General features: G+C 38.2%; 3 protein-coding genes across 3 annotated transcripts in view; 1 reads left to right on the forward strand and 2 right to left on the reverse strand.

Annotated features, from left to right (window-relative positions):
- Window positions 1-473, reverse strand: part of cul4a (cullin 4A) — a 24088-nt gene extending 23615 nt beyond the window's left edge. The window contains exon 1 of the mRNA XM_058759698.1: window positions 48-473. Within this exon, the coding sequence (XP_058615681.1) occupies window positions 48-150 (103 nt within the window). The 5' untranslated portion in view covers window positions 151-473. The remainder of the gene's footprint in view (window positions 1-47) is intronic.
- Window positions 474-1179: 706 nt separating this feature from the next.
- Window positions 1180-10398, forward strand: pcid2 (PCI domain containing 2). The gene is made up of 15 exons (XM_058759812.1): window positions 1180-1268; window positions 1488-1662; window positions 2501-2590; window positions 4716-4789; window positions 4875-4940; window positions 5023-5064; window positions 5143-5197; window positions 5304-5407; window positions 6039-6114; window positions 6432-6573; window positions 7115-7215; window positions 7581-7654; window positions 7737-7862; window positions 9090-9213; window positions 10171-10398. Exons 2-15 carry the CDS (start codon window positions 1501-1503, stop codon window positions 10258-10260), a joined length of 1326 nt encoding a protein of 441 aa, XP_058615795.1. The 5' UTR covers window positions 1180-1268; window positions 1488-1500; the 3' UTR covers window positions 10261-10398.
- On the reverse strand, window positions 10395-22370 carry prozb (protein Z, vitamin K-dependent plasma glycoprotein b). The gene is made up of 9 exons (XM_058759930.1): window positions 22354-22370; window positions 22108-22255; window positions 20581-20744; window positions 18636-18660; window positions 18308-18421; window positions 14819-14950; window positions 14666-14730; window positions 12709-12826; window positions 10395-12082 (listed from the first exon to the last, which is right to left on the reverse strand). The coding sequence occupies exons 2-9, from the start codon at window positions 22181-22183 to the stop codon at window positions 11580-11582; spliced, it is 1197 nt and encodes a 398-aa protein (XP_058615913.1). The 5' UTR covers window positions 22184-22255; window positions 22354-22370; the 3' UTR covers window positions 10395-11579.
- Window positions 22371-24792: the final 2422 nt, after the last annotated feature.

The following is a 24792-nucleotide window of genomic DNA, read 5'->3' on the forward strand; positions in this document are numbered from 1 at the left end:
CTGATAGTTAGTGTACTAGTTCAGGTCTAGTCGTGTGCTAATCTCACCTTTAAAGTTCTTTATAACGAGTTTCTTCGACGCTCCTGATTTGGCTGGTTTGGTGAGTCCATTTAAGTTTGATTTCTGATTGTGCTGAATGTCTTCCGCCATCGTGAGCTGGATTTGATCTCAGTGCATCTGAATTCACTTATGAAATATTATAACGCAGAGAGTTGAACTGTTAGCTGTTAGCTATGAACCAGAACCAGACCCATGGAACCGGATCCAGACCTCACGGAGTGAGTCCAGCCGCTGCTGAGGATCGACACGACACACGCCTACAGAGACAACCGCAGATATTCATCATATATTCATCATAATCATCCTATAAACTCCATATTCACTCTGACTGATCCGCAGCGAGAACCATAACAAGATGGCAAACCGACAGCGAATCTGCCGCCGGAGGATCCGCAGATACACGCGCGCGCTGCCGACGCTACAGAGCGAATAACTAGATATAAAATAATACGTCAATTTAATTAAATTAAGAGCCACCTCAAGTTAACGGGTGCTAAAATAAAAAATAAAAAAATATTGAAAAATTTCGAAAGTAAAATGAAATAAAAAATAATAAAATATCGAAAATATAATTAAATTAAATAGATAAACAGATGCTAAATAAAATAACAATAACAAATTTAATTGAAAATAAAAAATAGAGCAACTTTTGGTAAACGAGTACTAAAATTTTTTTAATTTATATAAATTAAATTATTAAATTAAATAGAGCCACTTTACGTCTACTTTGACAAAACACATAAAATGCTCACACATAAAATTTAAATAAACTAAATACACAAGTGCTTTCGTTTTCACACCACTGAGAAAAAAGAGCATTAATATAACTCAGTGTGACTGTCTCATTACATTCAGAATAAAGCATATTCTCCCGTTAATGTAAATATCAATATATATAAAAAATCCACGGACTGAAATGGCATTATTTTATTATTGATAACATTAACAAAAACTTACTTAACAGAATAGTGTTATAAACCTCCATTTAATGTGCCATTTGCAGTACACCGAGACTCTTAAGTGAAATACATGTTTATGCAAAAGCTCGTGTTGCTGCAACTGAGAGGTGTTTTATTCATAGTTACATTTATGGAAAGTGCAGATTGGAATCCACAGATGCGTGTTCATAGATGTAAACAGGAAGTGCTGCTGTGACGTCAGCCGCTCTGCTGCGAAGTGCACGCGCGAAGGGATGTGAATTTAGCTGGGTAAATAAATAAAAAATATTTTCTTTAAATGAGTTCGTTTATATAATACAGTAACAATATTTATCACGCTTGTGATCATTATGAGGGTTACTGAAACGAAGAATGAGTGAATGAATGAATTAGCAGCGCTAGCGCGAATTACACACTAGTTTAATAGTACGTACTAAATACTTCAATCACGGCTTTAAATGACCCTGTTTGTTCTGTTTCGTGTTCTAGTGTGAATGTGTGCATGGCTTGTGTTCTACTTGGACAGCAGCATTTGTGCTGGTCAGATGTGAATGTGTCTCAATCGTTCTGCTGTTGTCTCAGTAGGCAGCACACTAGATATCACAGCTGTGTGTTTGTGGAGGTCAGCATGGCTCACATCACACTGAATCAGTACCTGCAGCAGGTGAGTGCACTCTTCTGTTCTGTTCTGTGTGTTCATGTGTAGTGTGTGTGTGTGTGTGTGTGTGTGTGTGTGTAGTATCTATAGTGTGTGATGCGAGTATGTGTAGTATGTGATGTGTAGTGTTTGTAGTGTGTGTGTGTGTGTGTGTGTGTGTGTGAGTATGTGATGTGAGTATGTGATGTGAGTATGTGATGTGAGTATGTGATGTGAGTATGTGATGTGAGTATGTGATGTGAGTATGTGATGTGTAGTGTGATGTGTATGTGATGTGTGTAGTGTGATGCGAGTATGTAATGTGTAGTGTTTGTAGTATGCGGTGTGTGTGTAGTATGTGATGTGTAGTGTTTGTAGTGTGTGTGTGTGTGTGTGTGTGTGTGTGTGTAGTATCTATAGTGTGTGATGCGAGTATGTGTAGTATGTGATGTGTAGTGTTTGTAGTATGTGTGTGTGTGTGTGTGTGTGTGTGTGTGTGTAGTATGTGATGTGTCTAGTGTGTGATGCAAGTATGTAATGTGTAGTGTTTGTAGTATGCGGTGTGTGTGTGTAGTATGTGATGTGTAGTGTTTGTAGTATGTGTAGTATGTGATGTGTAGTGTTTGTAGTGTGTGTAGTGTATGTAGTGTTTGTAGTATGTGGTGTGTGTGTGTATGTAATGTGTAGTGTTTGTAGTGTGTGTGTGTATGTGTGTGTGTATGTAATGTGTAGTGTGTGTAGTGTGTGTAGTGTGTGTGTGTGTGTGTATGTGATGTGTAGTATGTATGTGTGTGTGTGTAGTATGTGATGTGTAGTGTTTGTAGTATGCGGTGTGTGTGATGCGAGCATGTGACGTGTGCTGCAGGTTCTGGAGGCCATCGAGAGCAGAGACGGGTCTTTCTGTGCAGAGATGCTGTCCTTCAAACACCCGCATGTGGCCAATCCTCGTCTGCAGGTTCATTCACACAAACTCACACAGATCCCAAATATCAGTTTATGACCCTGATCCACAAAACCAGTCAATTTTTGGAAATTGAGATTTATACATCATCTGGAAGCTGAATAAATCATCTTTCCATTGATGTATGGTTTGTTATGATCGGACAATATTTGTCTGAGATACAACTATTTGAAAATCTGGAATCTGAGGGTGCAAAAAAATCTAAATATTGAGAAAATCACCTTTAAAGTTGTTCAAATGAAGTTCTTAGCAATGCATATTACTAATCAAAAATGAAGTTTTGATATATTTACGGAAATAAATTTACAAAATATCTTCATGGAACATGATCTTTACTTAATATCCCAATGATTTTTGGCATAAAAGAAAAATGTATAATTTTGAGCCATACAATGTATTGTAGGGTTATTGCTACAAATATACCCCAGCGACTTAAGACTGGTTTTGTGGTCCAGGGTCACATATCACTTAAAACAATTGCATATTATTGAGTCGTCCTCCATTTGCCGAATAACTGTTTTAAAATGATCCAAAGACAGCAGATTTTGTTATTTCTATTTCAATTGAAGAAGATTCCAGTCAGACGGACATAAAAGGCTTCTTACCCAGTTCAGTTCAAACAAAAGGAACAGAGAGTAAAACAAATCTGAGAGAATATTTCTCAACAATTTTCTGTTGTATAAGACATGCAAAGATATGAAGGCAACATCCCCAAGATGGCTTATAAATGATTAAATACCAGTGCATTTTTCTTCTAATAGACAAAGAAGGCCAACCTACTCCATGATCCATGATAAATAGCATCTAAAGAGGAAAGAAGATATGATGGTGCAAATTGATACCCTGCATCACCGTAATCGAGCACAGATAAAAAAGTAGCAGAAACTAATTCCTTTCTTGCATTAAATGAAACACAAAATATGTTCCTAAAGTAAAACTTAATTTTTTCTTTTTTTCTTTATTTGAGTAATATGGGAACTAAAAGATAGTACATCGTCAACAATGATTTCAAAGTATTTGTACTACTTTACTAACTCGATCACAGTACCTTGGAAGGTCTGAAGAGAAATTAATTTTTTTTATTTCTTTGAGCCTGAGAATAACACGCACTTGGTTTTATCAGCATTTAGAACAAGTTTTAAATTGTAAAGCCATGATTGAATGACATCGAAAGCTGACTGAAGCGTACATAGTGCTTGCTGTCCAGAAGAAGCACTACAATACATGACAGAATCATCTGTGTAAAAATGAAAATTGGCATCCTGAATGTCATAATCAAGACTGTTTATATAAATGGTAAATAAAAGGAGCCCCAGCACAGAACCTTGGGGAACACCTTTCGCAATCTCCAATGATTCAGATAGTTTATTGATTAGACTTGATAAACTAAGACTCCTCAATCTATGCAGCAATATTTCATGATCCACTGTCGTAAGCCTTTGATAAATCAATAAAAAGGGAAGCACAGAAATCGCCAATATTTGATCAATTTGTTTTTATTTTTTTATCCTGATTTTCTCTAAACATTTCCAGTGATGCCTAGCACTCAAAAAATATTTTTGTTTATTTTAAACACATTTCTTAGTTGTTGTTTTTTTAAATTTAGATTAATTATTTTTTATTATTTCTTCACTGTTCATTTGTTTTACTTTTTTTTTTTCTCTAAACATTTCCACAGACCCCTCTAGCACTCAAAATGTTTTTGTTTATTTGTTTTAATTACCTTTTATTTTATTTTAATTGTTTTTTCAGTTTATTTAGATACAAAATTTTTTTAATCACATTTGTATTTTAATTTATTTAGATTTTTAGTTTAATCTTATTGCTTATGTTTTTCTCTAAACATTTCCATGGACCCCCAGCACTCAGAATGTTTTATTTTTGTTTATTTGTTTAAATCACATTTTATTGTTGTTTTTTATTTGTTTATTTAGATATTTAGTTCAATCTTTTGTATTATTTATTTTTTACTTTTTCCTGTTTCTATCCAAACATTTCTCTTAACGTTCCCCTGTTCAAGTGTATGATGTGAAGTTCTTTGCTCGCTGAATGTGACGTGTGTATCATTGTTAACGTGTGTGTGTGTGTGTGTGTGTGTGTGTGTGTGTGTGTGTCGCAGCTGTCCAGTCCGGAGGAGAAGTGTCAGCAGCTGCTGGAGCCGCCGTATGATGAGATGGTGGCGGCTCATCTCAGGTGCTGTTTGCTCATCATCAGTGATGCTCGTCTTCGCTGCTCGTCTCACTGCATCATGTCTGACGTCTCGTCTCTTCCTCCGCAGATGCACGTTCGCTGTGTCCAATCATGACTTCATGGAGGCCTACAAATGCCAGACGGTGGTGGTTCAATATCCTTTGTGTCTTCTCTTGTGGTGTGACTGTGTGTTAGACGTGCGGTTGTTCAGTGTTTGGTTCTTAACGCAGCTCAACGTCGTTTCTGAAAGCGTTCCAGGCTCATAAAGAGGAGAACTGGTGAGACGCGGATCATGGATTTCTGTCGTATTAAAGCACAAACACCACGACAGTCTCTGATGATCTCTGTGTTTTCAGGGCGCTGCCGATCATGTTCGCTGTGACCCTCGACCTCAGGATTTTCGCCAATAACGTGAGTGTGTGGCTCTGTGACCACAGCAGTCTGTGTGTGTGTGTCTTTATCGCTGTGTGTGTGTGTGTGTCTTTATCACTTTATCACTGTGTGTGTGTGTGCACAGGCGGAGCAGCAGCTGCAGTCGAAAGGCAAGGGGAAGGTTGGAGACATGCTGGAGAAAGCAGCTGAACAACTCATGAGCTGCTTTAGAGTGTGTGCCAGTGACAAGTGAGTGACACACACACACACACACACACACACATGTACAGTGATACACCACACACACACACACACACACACACACACACTCACACACATGTACAGTGATACACCATACACACACACACACACACACACACACACACACACACACACACACACTCACACATGTACAGTGATACACACACACACACACACACACACACACACACACACACACACACACATGTACAGTGATACACCATACACACACACACACACACACACTCACACACATGTACAGTGATACACCATACACACACACACACACACACACACACACACACACACTCACACACATGTACAGTGATACACCATACACACACACACTAATTTCAGACTGTTGTCCACAACTGATTCTGAATCTGTTAAAAAAACATCTTTGAACCATAATGTATATTAATTTCTATCACTTATTTATACTTATTATCAAAACTACATGTTTGTGTTACATTCAGCAAACCATGAAAGTTGAGCGATGAACTTTTACACTTCAACTGACAAAAAAAAAAAATTCATTCTGTAAAGAAATTGGTGTGACGTGAGTCTTATAGGTGTGTGTGTGTGTGTGTGTGTGTGTGTGTGTGTGTGTGTGTTTCAGTCGTGCTGGGATCGATGACTCGAAGAAATGGGGAATGTTGTTCTTGATCAATCAGCTCTTCAAGATCTATTTTAAAGTAAGTGTCCTGAATGCTGACCTCTGACCTTTTATCAATATAAGATTATTTATGTACTATTATAGTTTAGAATGAACTTTATTTTTACATTTTCAGGTTTTATTTTAATTTATTTAATTAATTTTTATAATTTTGTCATGTACATTTGTCATTTTTTACATTGCTTTTTAGGCTTAATCTACTTTTATTTCAGTTTTAGTTTTAATTTTAGTTCAGTTTTAGTTTTTATTTGGTTCCAGTTAATAATTTTAGTGCTTCAGCTAACACACATTTAATTTGTGTGTGTGTGTGTGTGTGTGTGTGTGTGTGTGTCTCAGATCAATAAGCTGCACCTGTGTAAGCCGCTGATCCGAGCCATCGACAGCTCTAACCTGAAGGATGAGTACAGCACGGCGCAGCGCGTCACGTACAAATACTACGTGGGCAGGAAGGCCATGTTCGACAGCGACTTCAAACAAGGTGTGTGTGACTCCTCGGGTACATGACAGTGATGACTAGTGCTGGGAAAATAAATCGATGCATCGCGAATCGAGAAATCTAAGATTTTCCGAATGCATGGCGATTCTTTCTGGAGTGGATTCTGAGCTTAGTTTTGAGCAGCAGGTGGCGCTGCACGCTCCAGAAACAGACGTACTCTGCTCGCTTCCAAATCCTTACACACACTCCAACCTAAAATAATCATTCATAAGATTGGAAAAGGTTGAAGCGAATCACAAGGGTGTGTTTACATTAATCTGGCGTCATAAAAGCATTCTGAGCCGAGGTGAGATTACAGACTCAGCCGGACACACAAGTGCTCTTCAGCGCTCTTCTTCATCAGCGTTTGAGTGTGCGGATCAACACTAGAACAGAGCGCCATCTGCTGTTAAAATATAAGCTCAGAATCATGATGCATTCGGAAGATCTCAGAATCCATCCACGAGTCCATTCTGCAGCGATTCATCGTCGCATCCCTAGTGCTGATGCTGAATTACACCTGTGTCTGGTCTGCTGTGTCCAGCTGAGGAGTATCTGTCCTTCTCCTTCACTCACTGCCATCGCTCCAGTCAGAGGAACAAGAGGCTCATCCTCATCTACCTGCTGCCCGTCAAGATGCTGCTGGTATGAACCGCTCACACAAACCACGATGAAGCTGCTCAGAAAACACTTCTGATCTGATAGATTTACACAAAGTGGTGAATGGAATGAATGAATATATCCAAAACAGATTATATCCAGTTATAAATGAAAGATCTAAACATCTCTAAAATGCGTTGTATATACCAGATGCAGAATTGGTCAAATGACTTGCAGATGTACTTTTTAATGCAAAGAGGAGAATTGCCTTTGAGTAAAAATGTATGTTTTACAGTCAACAGTCAAAATTTAAATTAAAGTATATTAATGGACTTTTAAAAAAAATAATTCTCCTGGGAAAATATTAGAATGTTAGTGCTGCTGTGTGATGAATGTTCTTCTGTTCTCAGGGTCACATGCCCACACCCCAGCTGCTGCAGAAATACGACCTCATGCAGTTCACAGACGTCACCAAAGCCGTGGGGTAACACACACACACACACACACACACACACTCATCATCATCATCATGCTCATGATCTTGTGTGTGTGTGTGTGTGTGTTAGCGAGGGAAACCTCCTGCTGCTCAACGAAGCTCTGGTCAAACACGAGACGTTCTTCATCCGCTGCGGCATCTTCCTCATCCTGGAGAAGCTGAAGATCATCACCTTCAGGAACCTCTTCAAGAAAGTGTGAGTAGGGCTGGGTATCGTTTGGGTTTTCAGTTCCCAGTTTCCATTCCAATGTGATTAAAAAAGAAAAGTCAAACATATTTACTCTGTCTCTGTCAATGAACAAAAATCAGCCGGCTGCATGAAAACGGGACTCGATTAAGAGCTGTTTGTGTGCAAAATGCATGATTTGAGACAAATTGTTTTTTAAATGGAGATTGTGGTTCTAAATACACTGCAAAATATATTTTCTTTCTTAGTACTTATGTCTTGTTTTCTAGTATAAATATCTAAGAATTCTTGAATCAGGATGCGTTTACTTGACAAGTAAAAGACTTAAGATATTTTGTCTTGTTTTCTGAAAATATTATTCAAATTTTGTTAGTTTTTGCTTAAAACAAGCAAAAATATCTGCCTATGGAGGTAAGAAAAATAATCTTTATTTCAAAGGCTAAACAAGATTATTTTTTTTACCTCATTGGCAGAAATTTGTATCCAATTTGGGTAATATTTTCAGAAAACAAGACAAAATATCTTAAGTCTTTTACTTGTCAAGTAAACGCATCCTGATTCAAGAATTTTAGATATTTATTCAAGAAAACAAGACATAAATACTAAGGAAGAAAATCTTTTTTGCAGTGCAGAATCACGACTAAATAGAATCACAAGTAATTTATGAGTGAATGATTCAATGACTCACTTAAGATTTGCTTGTTTCATTACTGGATGAATCAGCGTCTTTGAACGAATCTCTTGAATGATTCAAAGACAGATATGATTCTCGATTCTGAGCTTATATTTTAACAGCAGATGGCGCTCTGTTCTAGTGTTGATCCGCACACTCAAACGCTGATGAAGAAGAGCGCTGAAGAGCACTTGTGTGTCCGGCTGAGTCTGTAATCTCACCTCGGCTCAGAATGCTTTTATGACGCCAGATTAATGTAAACACACCCTTGTGATTCGCTTCAACCTTTTCCAATCTTATGAATGATTATTTTAGGTTGGAGTGTGTGTAAGGATTTGGAAGCGAGCAGAGTACGTCTGTTTCTGGAGCGTGCAGCGCCACCTGCTGCTCAAAACTAAGCTCAGAATCCACTCCAGAAAGAATCTCGGAATCATTTCTCGATTGGCGATGCATGGATTTATTTTGCCAGCCCTAGTCGCTACCGTACACATCAGAGTTTATATCCAAACTGTACTTATACTTGTCTTTGGTGTGAGTTTGATTGAGACGGGTCTGATCTGCAGGTATCATCTGCTGAAGACCCATCAGCTTCCTCTGGACGCCTTCCTCGTGGCGCTGAAGATGATGAAGGTGGAGGACGTGGACATCGACGAGGTTCAGTGCATCCTCGCCAACCTCATCTACATGGTGAGATGCACGTGTCACTTCCTGTCGGGCATCAGGGGCGGGACGTGATTCCAAAACAAACAGGAAACTGAAGTTTTACAATGTATCGCTCTGTGATAAAGATTCAGTTACAGTCCGTTAATAAGTTACATAGTGTCACTTCAGGCTGAATTATTCATATTTTGAATTGGCTTTTATTTATTTATATTTAATTTTTGTCTTCATTTTGATTATTATTTTTATATTAATCTTTAGGTTTCATTTGCTTTTAGTTTTAAACTTTTTTTAAATATTGATTTTTAGTATTTTAGTCATTTTTATTAGTTTTTTTATATTACTCTTTAGGTTTAATTTACTTTTTGTGTTTAGTTTTAAATTGACTTAAATATTAGTTTTTTACTTTATTTATTAAAATTTTTGTCTACAAAAAAAACTATGATGTATAAATATTTAATTTAATCTCTTCATTACATCATGCAAAAAGGCCTGTTTCAAATACTCATCTGTCATTGGTCAGTCAGTCAGGTAGCCCGCCCCAAACTCAGGTGAAACTGACACGCCACTGTAATTAGCATTTCAAATGCATATTTATGTAATTTTACATTAAAGTGATCAGAAATTGAGGAGAGGTTACTTGCACGATATAATTTCTATATTTTGTTTTTAAATATAACATATTTTCTGCCTTTATTTTAATTTTTAGTAATTTAATTTTCACAAATTTTTAGATTTTTTAATATTACTATTTAGGTTTACTTTTATTTACTTTAATTATTTAAAAAAAAAAAAAAAACCTTTTAAAAAGTTTATTTCAATTTTAGCTTTTTTTCCTCTAGATAATCATTTTAGTGCTTTAACTTGCACTTATTTCGGTTTGTTGCCATGGCAGCATCGCTGATTTTCCTCTAGTTTTATTTCAGCGATCAAGCATGTTTTGAATGGTTCCAGTGAGTTCTGACGTGTTTCTCTCTGTCTCAGGGTCACATCAAGGGTTATATTTCCCATCAGCACCAGAAGCTGGTGGTCAGCAAGCAGAACCCGTTTCCTCCGCTGTCCAGCATATCCTAACCTCAGCTCCCAGAATGCACCTGTTGCTCCACAATCCCATCAAACACGCCGGTCCTCAGCAGTTCATCTTCATTTTACGTTCGCCCATTTTTATTATTTTTTAAATTGATTGTCAAATAAAAGTCACACCATTTTGTACATTGTGTGTTTTATTTCATGCTGCTGCGGCTCACAACACGTCACTATAAGACATGCAGTAAAGGTTCATGTGTGTCAGAACTGAGCATGATCATAATATTTCACCTCAAAATCTCATGAAAAAAGAAAATAATATTCTGCATGAAGAAGGGGAAGCCTGTTTTTAAATGTAAGATTGTTTTTTTTTTTATTGTAACATTTTCATTTGAATTATAACAGTAAAGCATTTACACTAAAAACACAGTTGGTGTGCGATTTATTTTGAAACATTTTCACTCAGAAAAATTGCTAGTAAATTTCACACTTCAGTTACAAAGACGCAGCGAGTAACATTGAATTAAACTGAAATAGTATTTTCTTGTGAAACATACAATAGCTTTATTTACAACTTCAAAAAATTACAAATTTTACAAGTTTTCTTTTGTATGTGGTTCTCATAACTGCAATGCATTTATATTATTTGAAATCACTATAAACAACAAATGGTGGCATGATTGAACTCAGCATCATTACATTGAACTGACTTTTTCAAACTCTCGTCTGCCATTGGTCAGTCAGTCAGATAGCCCCGCCCCAAACACAGATGATTGGCTGAGTCAGAAGTTGACATGTCACTCAAACAAACAGATCAATGTTGCGAAGGAATCAAACTGATTTACAGTGACTCTGAACATGAAGCTGCCCTAAATATTTTCAAATGTACAAAACCAGTCAAAAGTTTTTGAACAGTGAGATTTTTAATGTTTTTAAATAAGTCTCTTCTGTTCACCAAGCCTGCATTTATTTGATGCATTTATTGTGACACTGAAGACTGCAGTAATGATGCTGAAAATACAGCTGCGCATCACAGAAATAAATTACAGTCTAAACTATATTCAAATAGAAAACAGTTATTTTAAAGAGTAAAAATATTTCAAAAATTTTACTGCTTTTGCTGTGCTTAGGATCAAATAAATGCAGGCTTGGTGAACAGGAGAGACTTCTTTAAATACATTAAAAATCTCACTGTTCAAAAACTGTATATTCATATATTTTTGCATTATGGTAATCAGAACTTGTTTGGGGGGGGGGGTTCTTGCACAATGTAATTTCTATATTGTATGGTGGAATATGATGCATGTTCATGAGATTCGCTCGTGTGCATCAGCCGGTGTTCTCAGTTTGTCAGAGTAGTTTCTTCATCATTTCTCGGCGGCGAGCAGCAGCGGTCGAAGCCAGTGCAGGTATCGGGAGAGTTTGGTGAAGAGCAGTCCATCATCGCAGCCTCCAGCGGTCAGAGAAACACCGGTCAGGAACGCCGTCTTTCCCTCCACCGTCGCCACAGGACTCCCAGACTTCACTTCACACACCTTCGCTCCGCTCCGGGCCGAGACCTCAGACTGCGGCTTCTGCATGCAGAACATCTTATTGGTCATCAGGAAGCTGAGGTTGAGAGCATCACGACAGTCGTCCAATGAGAGGTAAGCGTGTGTGGCTCCGCCCATGACCACGCCCTCTCGGCCCGCCCTCATCAGGATGTTCTCGCTGTAGTCCTTCTCCGGCAGACAGAGCGGGACGATGGACATGTTCTGTGTGAAGGGCTCCTGCAGCTCCAGGAAGGCCAGGTCATCCTCCGGACCGGACACGTAACGCTTGTGCGGCGTCCAGCTGGAGACACGCAGCGCTGCACTCGAGTGACGGCCCGCTGGAGAACACAAGAACACACAGATCACAAACGAGGCTCTCGGGTCACTGACAGCAGATTGTTGTGATCTGATGATCATCAGTCTGTCTGGAGTGACATGACATGACATGTGCTTTTATAAATTATCTTTCAAAACCAGAAGCAGTTTTGTTACTGTTGACTAAATCTAAAACTATTCAAATTCATTTTTCTTAATTGAAATAATGCTATAAACAAAATAAAAACTTTTTTGAAGTACTAAAATTACTAAAACTGAAATAAAATTAAAGCTAAATACATAAAAAAAGACAAAAACTAATAAAAATGTCAAAAGCACATAACTAACTAAAACCTAAATTAAAATAAAAGCTAATTCAAAATATTAATAAATCGTATAATAATACATAAAAATCGTCTTGTCCTAAAATTTGGACTAGTTAAAAATGGACTAATTTCAATGATACCAAAATTACCAAAAGTATTTCTAATGGAATCTTCTCTGTGCCGTGTAGAAATACCGCCTGATGTTAGCGAGTGTGAATCTGCTGGACTGTGACGACTAAAACAAACTGCTAAACTCTGAAGTACTAGTGTAGGTGATGTCGACTAGTCCAGAGCACATGAGGGTTGGTTAAGACGCTGCTCACCGACAGTGACCTGCAGGTGCTTCAGCGCAGACATACACGCGGCCGACGTCAGCACAGACTTCTGGCCCAGAACCGCACCGTGACACACAACATCCCCGCTGGCGTTCACGAACTTCACCTGCAGCACAAAACACACCAGTATCATGCAGCTGCTCTTCTGATTGGCTGTTCGTTATGGTGAGCTCAATGCGCTGCAAATGAAAAAACACATGCAAATTAAGAAAACCTATTCATAAATTTGACAACATGCTGCAAATGCTCACAATGCAACAAAACACAGAAATGCGCTGCAAATACTCACAACTAAATACAAAAATGTGCTGCGAAAACAGAAACGCGCTGCAAATACTCGCAACCAAATACAGAAACGCACTGCAACTAGGCACAGACATCGGAAATGTTTAAAGAACAGCAAAGTGATGAACACAGCTGGGACATGCTTATCAATGTTTGCTCTGAAAGGTGAGATTTTTGTTTATTTTAACATCCCTATTGTACAATTAGTTTTTTTTTAGGATATTATTAGCCTAAATAAGCTGACGAAATACACAATTATTGTAACTATGGTTTTACTATTAAAATAAATAATAGTCGTGGCCTAATGTAATTCAGTAATATTCTTTGATAATGTAAATGTTCTTTGTTCGCTATATAATTTGTTCATTGTTTGAATAATAGTGGACATGCGCGTTATAATTAAACTGAAAATGTCTTTTTATTAAACATGATCAGCTTAAATTCAAATTCAGTCTTATTAAATTATTTTATCATAATATGGATAGCCTACTTGCCTAAAACGTTATGATGTGCGTAGTTAATAGATTACATTAGGCTACAGATTAGACTACAGTGGTTTGAGCGCGTTTGACCAGAGACTAGAGCGCAATTAAAGAGCAGTGCTTATTGACGGTGGCCGTCTTGAGAAGTGAGAAAGCTTAGGAAAACAGCTCATAAAAAGGACGAGGACGTGAATGGTTTTTACAAGTCGGAATGTAAAATTACGGTAATATTGTGTGAACATTCACATGAATTTCTGTCAGTGTGAGGCGGAGATGTAGGGATGTGCGCCGCGAGGCGCGCAAGAAAAATACAACCACACTAGGCTATATATTTCTGGTCAGTTTAATAAATAATCACAAAAATTAAGTATCCGGCCCTGCGATTTGGTTTTTGTATTTGGTTTTGTTGTGAGTATTTGCAGTGCGTTTTTGTTTTTGGTTTTGTTGTGAGTATTTGCAGCGCGTTTTTGTATTTGGTTTTGTTGTGAGTATTTGCAGTGCGTTTTTGTATTTGGTTTTGTTGTGAGTATTTGCAGTGCGTTTTTGTATTTGGTTTTGTTGTGAGTATTTGCAGTGTGTTTTTGGATTTGTTGTGAGTATTTGCAGCACGTTTTTGTATTTGGTTTTGTTGTGAGTATTTGCAGTGCGTTTTTGGATTTGTTGTGAGTATTTGCAGCGTGTTTTTGGTTTTGTTGTGAGTATTTGCAGTGCGTTTTTGTATTTGGTTTTGTTGTGAGTATTTGCAGCGTGTTTTTGGTTTTGTTGTGAGTATTTGCAGCGTGTTTTTGGTTTTGTTGTGAGTATTTGCAGCACGTTTTTGGTTTTTTTGTGAGTATTTGCAGCGTGTTTTTGTATTTGGTTTTGTTGTGAGTATTTGCAGCACGTTTTTGTATTTGGTTTTGTTGTGAGTATTTGCAGTGCGTTTTTGTATTTGGTTTTGTTGTGAGTATTTGCAGTGCGTTTTTGGATTTGTTGTGAGTATTTGCAGCGCGTTTTTTGTATTTGGTTGTGTTGTGAGTATTTGCAGCACATGTGCTGTCAAACTGATGAAGATGTTTCCTTGCTGGTGCTTTTTCTATTTGCATATGTTTTCTTAAGTTGCAGCACATTGAGCTCTCTCGGCCACCGTAGATTGTGCATGAACTGATCTGTGATCTGCAGAACCGTCCGGCGCTCACCTCCCATGAGCAGCGTCCATCAGGACAGAAGCTGGACGCCTCTGTCGTCCCGCACGGGTTCTGAACTGTTTGTAACACACAATAGCAGGTTTATTACAGGAAGCAAGCAAGAGAAGAGTGGATCTGTGCAGTGATGCAGTGATGGTCGGGTACCGTGAGGCGAGCAGCTCCTGCCGTCGCTGTGAAGCGTGTATCCGCGCGCGCAGAAGCAGCGGTACGAACCCAGCATCGGTTTGCAGAAATGCTCGCATGCAGAAGGCCCAGCAGACGGACACTGGGATTTATCTGCAAAACATCATCATCATGAAGCATCTGACAGACAAACTCAGCAGACCGGTGTGTTCTGGTGGGTTCACCAGTGTTGGGGAAAGTTACTTTTATAAGTAATGCATTACAATGTTGCGTTACTCCCTAAAAAAGTAAATAATTATGTAATTGCGATGGACGCAAAGTGCGTACACTATCCTCTGTCATCAGTAATGCATGGATACGTATTGTACGTTTATTTACACTTTGATTTGAATGGAAACAGAATATCTATGCGGAAAATATCTATGCGTTACTGATGACAGAAAATAGCGTATGCACTTTGCGTCCATCGGATGCTCTCCAAAATGGTGCTACGCTGACACAGAGAGACAGAGAGGAGACAAATTTTTGAATAAATGTCGTTATTTTTCTTTTCTTTTCATACAAAAAGTATTCTCGTCGCTTCATAAAATTCAGATTGAACCACTGATGGCAGATGGACTATTTTGACAATGTTTTTTATACTTTTCTGTGCCTTGACAGTGTAATTTACTTGGCAGTCAATGGGACAGTCACAAACTTCCTCGTTTTCATCCAAAATATCTTAAATTGTGTTCCGAGGACGAACAAAGCTTTTACGGGTTTGGAACGACGTGGGGGTAAGTGATTAAAGAAAAATTTTCATTTTGGGGTGGAGCAACCCTATAAAGCTGCAGTCCGTAAGTTTTACCACTTTGTCGCCATCTCTGTTTGAAACCTGGAATTTTAGTTACTTGTGGAATTATCTTTATTATGTGGGTTATGCTTGGCACGGCTCCAGCACGGATGAATCTAATGTTTTGAGGAGTATGTGTGGCTGTCAGTCAGATTTCAATTTCTGTAGTCTAATCTCTAATTGTCATACCATTCAGATCAAAACTGTTTTTTCCCACATGCCATCTCCAGCCTAAACAGCTAATACAGTAATTATTACCTGTGTTCTGTAATTCATGCCTGTAATTCATTCTCCATCTCTAATTATTGCCTCTCTCAAGCACTATGTAAATACATATGCATATGTTCTATACAGCTGTATATATAAAGTAAATAATGCACAAATCTGTACATAAATCTTCTGTTCCAGATTCATACACATTATTATTTATTGTTAAGTCTTATTTAAATGTTTCTGTTCTCATGACAGATATGTACAGTATCTCACAGAAGTGAGTACACCCATCACATTTTTGTAAATATTTTATTATATCTTTTCATGTGACACTGAAGAAATGACACTTTGCTACAATGTAAAGTAGTGAGCGTACAGCTTGTATAACAGTGTAAATTTGCTGTCCCCTCAAAATAACTCAACACACAGCCATTAATGTCTAAACCGCTGGCCACAAAAGTGAGTACATCCCTAAGTGAAAATGTCCAAATTGTGCCCAAAGTGTCAATATTTTGTGTGGCCACCATTATTTTCCAGCACTGCCTTAACCCTCTTGGGCATGGAGTTCAGCAGAGCTTCACAGGTTGCCGCTGGAGTCCTCTTCCACTCCTCCATGATGACATCACGGAGCTGGTTGATGTTAGAGACCTTGAGCTCCTCCACCTTCCGTTTGAGGATGCCCCACAGATGCTCAATAGGGTTTAGGTCTGAGACATGCTTGGCCAGTCCATCACCTTTACCCTCAGCTTCTTTAGCAAGGCAGTAGTCGTCTTGGAGGTGTGTTTGGGGTCGTTGGAAGGAAGGGAGGGGATCATGCTCTGCTTCAGTATGTCACAGTACATGTTGGCATTCATGGTTCCCTGAATGAACTGTAGCTCCCCAGTGCCGGCAGCACTCATGTAGCCCCAGACCATAATACTCCCACCACCATGCTGTAGGCAAGACACACTTGTCTTTGTACTCCTCATCAGACCACAGGACATGGTTCCAGTAACCCATGTCCTTAGTCTGCTTGTCTTCAGCAAACTGTTTGTGGGCTTTCTTGTGCATCATCTTTAGAAGAAGCTTCCTTCTGGGACGACAGCCATGCAGACCAATTTGATGCAGTGTGCGGCATATGGTCTGAGCACTGATAGGCTGACCCCCCCCCTTCAACCTCTGCAGCAATGCTGGCAGCACTCATACGTCTATTTCCCAAACACAGCCTCTGGATATGATGCTGAGCACGTGCACTCAACTTCTTTGGTCGACCATGGCGAGGCCTGTTCTGAGTGGAACCTGTCCTGTTAAACCGCTGTATGGTCTTGGCCACCGTGCTGCAGCTCAGTTTCAGGGTCTTGGCAATCTTCTTATAGCCTACGCCATCTTTATGTAGAGCAACAATTCTTTTTTTCAGATCCTCAGAGAGTTCTTTGCCATGAGGTGCCATGTTGAACTTCCAGTGACCAGTATGAGAGAATGAGAGCGATAACACCTGCTCCCCATTCACACCTGAGACCTTGTAACACTAACGAACGAGTCACATGACACCGGGGAGAGAAAATGGCTAATTGGGCCCAATTTGGACATTTTCACTTAGGGGTGTACTCACTTTTGTGGCCAGCGGTTTAGACATTAATGGCTGTGTGTTGAGTTATTTTGAGGGGACAGCAAAGCAAAGTGTCATTTCTTCAGTGTTGTCACATGAAAAGATATAATAAAATATTTACAAAAATGTGAGGGGTGTACTCACATCTGTGAGATACTGAATGTATGTATGTATGTATGTATGTATGTATGCATGTATGTACCAAGAGCTTCTTAAAAACCACAACAAACTCCTCGTGTGTTTGTGCACACCTGGCAAATAAAGCTGATTCTGATTCGAATTTCATATTAAGAAATTCTTTTAACCCAAAAAGCAAATTATTCTTCCTTCGAACTGGTTCTCTTTAAAATACAAATCCTGTGTAATCCCAGGCTATCTGTAATAAGAAGCACATTTAAATCTGGAATAATTTAATTTCAGTCAAATGTATTTCATAAATATCCTTTCTGGATTACAATTCGCCATCAAAATGATCAATTTAATTATTCCAGCTGCTGTGAGAAAAGGGTATAAACGATTCTCCACCTGCAGGATCCTCACATGCGATAGCCTAGTAGCTGGGACAACTTCTTTATGTTTACAGACGTGACATAATAAAGCAGCAGCATTGCTTGAATTTCCCGCAGAAGAAAATTCAAAAAATTATTATAAGTTTACAGTTGTGAGGTCATCGTCGGGTTAAAGTAAGGTGATAGTTTTGAACACTGGCTGGTTATGTAGTTTCTCAAATATTGATTTCGGATCATTTTGAACCAAAAAAAGTTACGGACTGCAGCTTTAAAAAAAAGTAATCAGATTACGTAACTCACGTTACTTGTAATGCGTTACCCCCATACTGGTGTTCACTAACATCACTCGTGTAAATCATTATATTTACCGGTTTGACAGTTGCTGCCGCTGTACATCTCCTCACATGCGCAGGTGTAACTGCCGATCCCGTCCCTGCAGGTGCCGCCATGTTTACAAGGGTTCGAGCGGCACTGATCTCCATCTGACAACACAAAGAAATATTTATTATTATTACAGCTCCAATAATGCAGCTGCCCCAATCACTATCAAAACAGTACAAATATAAAAACTGTGTGTGCAGCAAACTGCAAATATGAGCTATTAAAAGTTAGTGAGTATTCATCAGGTCATTTATATAATGATCATTTCATTGAAATCCATTTATAGTATGATCAAACTTTCTGAAGGTCACTTACCATAGTATTTGTTCCAGAATTCATTCTTTAAAGGAAAAAAAAAAACAGTTATGAGAGCAGCATTTAGTTAAATTATTTTTAAACTCACACATTCAGAGAGGAAACATGTGATTCATTTATATTTAATGTCTAGATATTCATGTAATGAACAATGATTAAATCCTCATTCAGTTCCTGGGAGGGGGCGGGGCTTTTTGGGATGTCATTTGTATAGCACCGCCCCCAACTATTTCTTAGTGAATTTTCTGTTTTTTACTTTCAGTGTCACTTTCATTACAAACAAAAATAATTAAAAACTAAGAAATAAGAAAAGAAGAAGAATGGTTTCTTTAATGTGCTTATGTGTAGCAACTATTGTTTTGGCGGGAGGAGTCAGTTATGCGCTCAACTAAGGCGTGCGATCGTTTTCATCATTCATTCAAGTTCATCATCAGCTGCGATCACAATCCAATAATCATGGAGGGATATTTGATATCTAGAAAAAGAGCTTCAGACAAATCTCAGAATATCTCAGAAGATAAACAGCAGATCTCTGCCTCTGGTGAGTAGCTAAAATGTCGAGGGTTAAACTTCAGATAGATTGTCCCTGGTCTTTTTGAGGATTCATATAATGTGAAACAATAGCGATTTAATATAAATTAATGTCCTTTGTTCACCTAGTGGTGATGGGAAAAGAAATAAACGTGATTTTCGATTTAAACATCAGGTGTTAAACAGACTTTGACCGTTGCGCCGCATCTGCTTTTCAGCTTTTCGCGCGTTGTTTAACCGCCAACTCATGTTAGCACTTTGTTATTCTTCTGGTTATTTCCCTACAGAAAGCTTACTTTCGCGTTGAAAAATAAGGCGGATAAAAACAGTCTGTGCTCTTTCCATTTTGCCCGCATGTTCACAAACGCGTTAAGTGTTAACGGCTTGTTCATTGAGCTCACAGCAGTTTTAAACATCGATATGTTTTAAAGCCCTCATCACCGGTTCCGGCGGTGCATAAACCGTTATTAATTCAAAGAGCAGATAAGCTAATTATAAAGAGCCGTAAATGTGCTTAATAACTGTATACTTTATAATGTGACCTTGTAAATATATAGTTTTGAGGGACATTTTAATAGCAAGTGAAGAAAATTTAAAGAACAATGTGTTGTACGGATTGAAAATAACTTCCCACAGATCTCCATTACGTTTGAACTCATTTTACAAAAAACTAAATAAAATAATAATAATAATAATTTTAGGCTTGGATATCTCTACTTCAAACACAAAAATATGGAAATATATCTAATGATCACACTGCAAGAAAAGTGACTTTCTTCATCAGTATTTTTTATCGTTTTCCAGTGCAAAACTGAAAAAAAAGAAAACAATTCTACACATTTTTAATTTTAGATACATTTAATTGAGAAGCAAAATGACAGAAGATAAGAAGTTGTTTTCTGAGGAAATGATCAAAATTAAGTGAGTTTATGATTAAAACAAGAACAAATATCTGCCAATGAAATCAGAAAAATCTTAATTCAAAGGGAAAGCGTGTTCATTCCCCATCAACAGATTTGTTTTAATCATAAACTCATTTTGTCCAGTTTCTCAGAAAACAAGACTTCATATCTTAATTAAAGAATGTTTAGATATTTGTACAGGAAAACAAGACAAAAATATTGAGGAAGATATTCATTTTTAGCAATGCAACATTTAATACCATGCTCTGATTTAAGAGCCTAATTTGTGGAAGGGCGAATTTTAAGACCCGCAGAACACCTGGTCTTTTTAGAAGCTGTGTTGTATCTAAACAACTCCAGATTACAGGAAACCATCTAAATGTTGTTTAGATACCATTTGTGTGTTCATTGCCTACAAAATTCAATTATTTTATAAGCATCCCAACAAAAACAATCCTGGATCCTGAATCACTGATCAGTGATGTGTTTGTAATGATCATCAGATGTCGTACTGTCTTCTGGTTGTTCTCGAAGTATTCTCTGGCCTCTTCTTTATTGCATCTCTCCTCAAAGCACTCGCGCTCCAGATTGCCCTGCAGGATCTCCTCCAGCAGGAATGCATTGGCCCGTCTGGAGCGTAGCAGCAGTGCATTGGCCCACCGCCGGGACCGAAACACTGGAACACACCCAGAACTTCAACAAACATCACGCTGTGCATGTGTGACCAGTTATCTAAAAGTGGATGTTTCCATCCACCTATTTTTATGCACATTTTGGGATATTGCATAAAAAAAACACTGGATGGAAATGCCAAGATGCTAAGTTCTAAAAATGCACATAAAAAACTTATGCACACACTTTGGTAAACTTTTTATCTAAAAAATGTGCATGACGATGGAAACACTTTTACCGAATAAATTTCACCATGCACATAAAAAATGTCATGTGACTTTTCACGATGGCATGGGAAAACTTGACTAACCAGTGGACCGATCTCGTTCACAGCATCTATATGTTGTTTTGGTCGTTCTGAAATGCCTGAGCAAAGTCTGTCATCAAAGTATTTCTGTATAATTGTCTTACACGACTGCGTTTGCAAACAGCTGGCATTCACCTCCGAAAGCATTAACCGCGTTTATTGTGTTTCGTCTGCTCGAATTTATTGTGTTTTGTCTTGATCATATATGAACATTGTTACATTCAGTGGCTTCTCCTACTTTTCTTAGTGATATTTACTGCTAGTTTATCAGGAAGTGACGATTTTATTCTCTTCGACTCGTTGGATTGAAACGGTCCTTTATTCGCAAATATGTTTTATGCCATATTCCAGTTTTGCGAATAAGTTAAATTCGCATCTTCAACTATTTTTATGTGCATTTTGGGATTTTTCAGAAAAAAACGCTGCATGGAAACGCATAAATTATAAAAATACGCATAAAAAAACGTATACGCTCAACTAAGTTATCCAGTAAGAAAACATGTGCATGAACTACAATGGAAACACTTTTTCTGAATAAATTCCTTAATGCGCATCAAAAAAGACATGCAAATTTTCAATTGGGACAGTATAAAACTGGAGCAACCAATGGACTAATCTTGTTGCACAGCATTTTAAATGCTAGAGCAAAGTCTCGTCAAAGTGCTTCGTTATAATTAACTCCCAGAACTGCGTTCCCAAACAGCAGACTCTGAAATTAAGATAACATGACTGCGTTTCGTCTGCGCGCTCTGAAGCTTGTCATTTATTGTATACGAAAATTATTATATACAGTGCCTTCTCCTACTGCAGCGAATTAAATTTTTCTTCGTGATATTTAGCGAAAGTTAATCAGGAAGTGATGATTTTGTTCTCTTTAACACACTGGATGGAAATGGTGCTTTATTTGCAAATGTTTTATGCGATATTCCAATTTTGCGCATAAGTTAAATTCCTTACTTTGGATGGAAACCTAGCTATTAGCAGCAAATGTCCTAATCAAACTAGTTAAACAGAGCAAAACAAGGACACGAACCATGAATCCAGATAGTTGATCTCTCACCTGTCTGTTGATCCACGGACGACACCTGATGAGAGATCAATGTGAAGAACAGCAGACAACAAATGAGTGATTCCATCGCGATCTATCGGCAGAAGCTCTCAACGACTGTCAGTCACTGATCACAGCGATCAGCCGCTCATCTGTAGCTCTGCCCACAATCAATACAGTCAATAACATCAGTTCCTCTCCAAAGAGCGTCTTCCTCAGGATATCTCTTACTGTGCACAATTACAACATTTAACACACCTAGGATATTCAGAATTTGACGTCAGCACATTGATACTTTCAGCTCATTAATGATTAAAAATTAAAAACTGTTAACCGAAAGAGTCACATTCGTTCATTCATATGTTTTTCATTGATGTCTACATGGCAAATAGTGAAAATGAGATTGGTTGCTGTGTTTAAGAGACTCTGTGTGCTCAGCGCTGTGTATCTGGACTCTAGTCTGTCAACATGACCTCTGAGCTCTTCATCTGTCTGTTTGTGAACGCCTCCACATACAGGCAGCTTCATTTCTTGTCAAGAAACACGTTTGACTATATATGACACGAATATGATAAAATCAAGAATAGTCTTTTTTAAAACTGTAACATCTCATTTGGATTATAGTCAGCAGTGACAAACCAGTTTGGTTTATAGGGAGAGTAAATTGAAAGATTATGAAGACAATCATGTTTTTCTGTAGAATAAGGTCAGTGATAAATCATCAACATGGATTAAGACAGTAAATAATGTTGATTTACATTGACTTTGACGTCAGACTCTTCATACGGCATCTTCTCAAGTGGCTCCTGCTTTGCTTTGGGTTTTATACAAGCTGTCAACTTTATTTCTAATCAGAAAACACACTTGACTTTATATGATATGAATATGATAGGAACAGCTTAAAAATCAAGTGTCATCTTCATTAAAACTGTGAAACATCTCATTTGGATGAGAGTCAACAGCATCCTCCGTATTGTATTTTAGAGGGAAAAGATTTAACTGGAAATAACATTATTTCATCATTGAGGATTTGATTAGATTGTTCAGTATTGGTTGTATAATACAATCAAAATTGTGCCTGACTGGTTCTGCTTTCTTGTGATCATTTGGAATAATTTATAGTGCGTTCAAGTCCTTCTGGAAAGTATGTATTTATGAGTTAGTAAGTCGTAATTACTTCATCAGGTGCGTTCAAGTCACTTTAGTCGATGTACCATTTTTACATAAAATTCAGATTATTTTATCTCTAGTTTTAAAACATCTTGAATAAAATCGCTTAAAATGTGTTTTGCTTTTTAAATTTTTATTCAATTTATGAAGGTTCTGTAATTTAAAATATTGAAATAGTAATATATTTTCTGTCGTAATTGTACAATACAATATTAATTTATACATGCAACTTTAAATGACAAAATACATAAAATTGTAATCATTTGAACAGATTTATTATCAATACAGATACAACATTCATTGCATCCTAGATAGACATTCTCTCACTTTTAACTCAAGGTGTCACAACAAAAGGGACCCAGAGGCAAAGGCAAGTCAAACAGAGGATTTATTGTCCACAAAACGAACTCAGGCAGTCTGCTGTTCGCTAGCCGGATCAGGCATATGCAGAACTGGAAAATAACTCAGGAGAAACTGGAACATTTGGGTTGACTTGACTTTTGAGTGAGGGAGTGCAGTCCCGGCCGGCATGGCGAGTGGCGACTATCACAGAAGGCTGTACAGTTCGGAGGGCAGCGCCCGGAGGCGAACGAACCACTGGCAGCAGGTAACTAGGAAACTGGGCAGAAGTCTGGTAAAACATTCGACAGGACTCGACTAAACTAGACAGGACAGTACTTGACTTGACACAACAGAGCTTTGGAAGTGTTAGAGAGAGTGCTAGAAGACTGGCCGGGAAGCACAATAATCTGGCAAAAACGCCTAGAAACACGCAGAGAGAAATAGAGGAGCAAATCAGTGTCAAAGAGAAACAGGTGCCGTCCCAATCAGTGATCGCGAACAGCTGAGTCTAGGATAGCAGCGCAAGAAATAGAAAGGAAAAGAAAACTAGAGTCAAACCCGGGTTGTGACAGTACCCCTCCCTGAGGAGCACACCCTGCCACTCCCAAGGAAGAAGACTGTCCTCGATGAGCGAGCGGTCCAGAATGTCCGGGCCGTACCCCTCCCAATCGACCAAGTACTGAAAACCCCTTCCTAGAGGGCGGGCAGCCAACAGTTTCTTGACTCTATAGACCGGAGAACCCTCGACAAGGACGTGTGGGAGGATGGGGAAAGATGGGAGGGTGGGCGAATAACGGGTTTAATATACAGTGGGGCAAAAAAGTATTTAGTCAGCCACCAATTGTGCAAGTTTTCCCACTTAAAAAGATGAGAGAGGCCTGTAATTTTCATCATAGGTATACCTCAACTATGAGAGACAAAATGAGAAAAAAAATCCAGAAAATCACATTGTAGGATTTTTAAAGAAATTATTTGCAAATTATGGTGGAAAATAAGTATTTGGTCAATAACAAAATTTCATCTCAATACTTTGTTATATACCCTTTGTTGGCAATGACACAGGTCAAACGTTTTCTGTAAGTCTTCACAAGGTTTTCACACACTGTTGCTGGTATTTTGGCCCATTCCTCCATGCAGATCTGTTTTGGGGCTGTCGCTGGGCAACATGGACTTTCAACTCCCTCC

This window comes from Onychostoma macrolepis, chromosome 01, assembly GCF_012432095.1.
Source record: "Onychostoma macrolepis isolate SWU-2019 chromosome 01, ASM1243209v1, whole genome shotgun sequence".
Classification (NCBI taxonomy): Eukaryota; Metazoa; Chordata; class Actinopteri; order Cypriniformes; family Cyprinidae; genus Onychostoma; species Onychostoma macrolepis.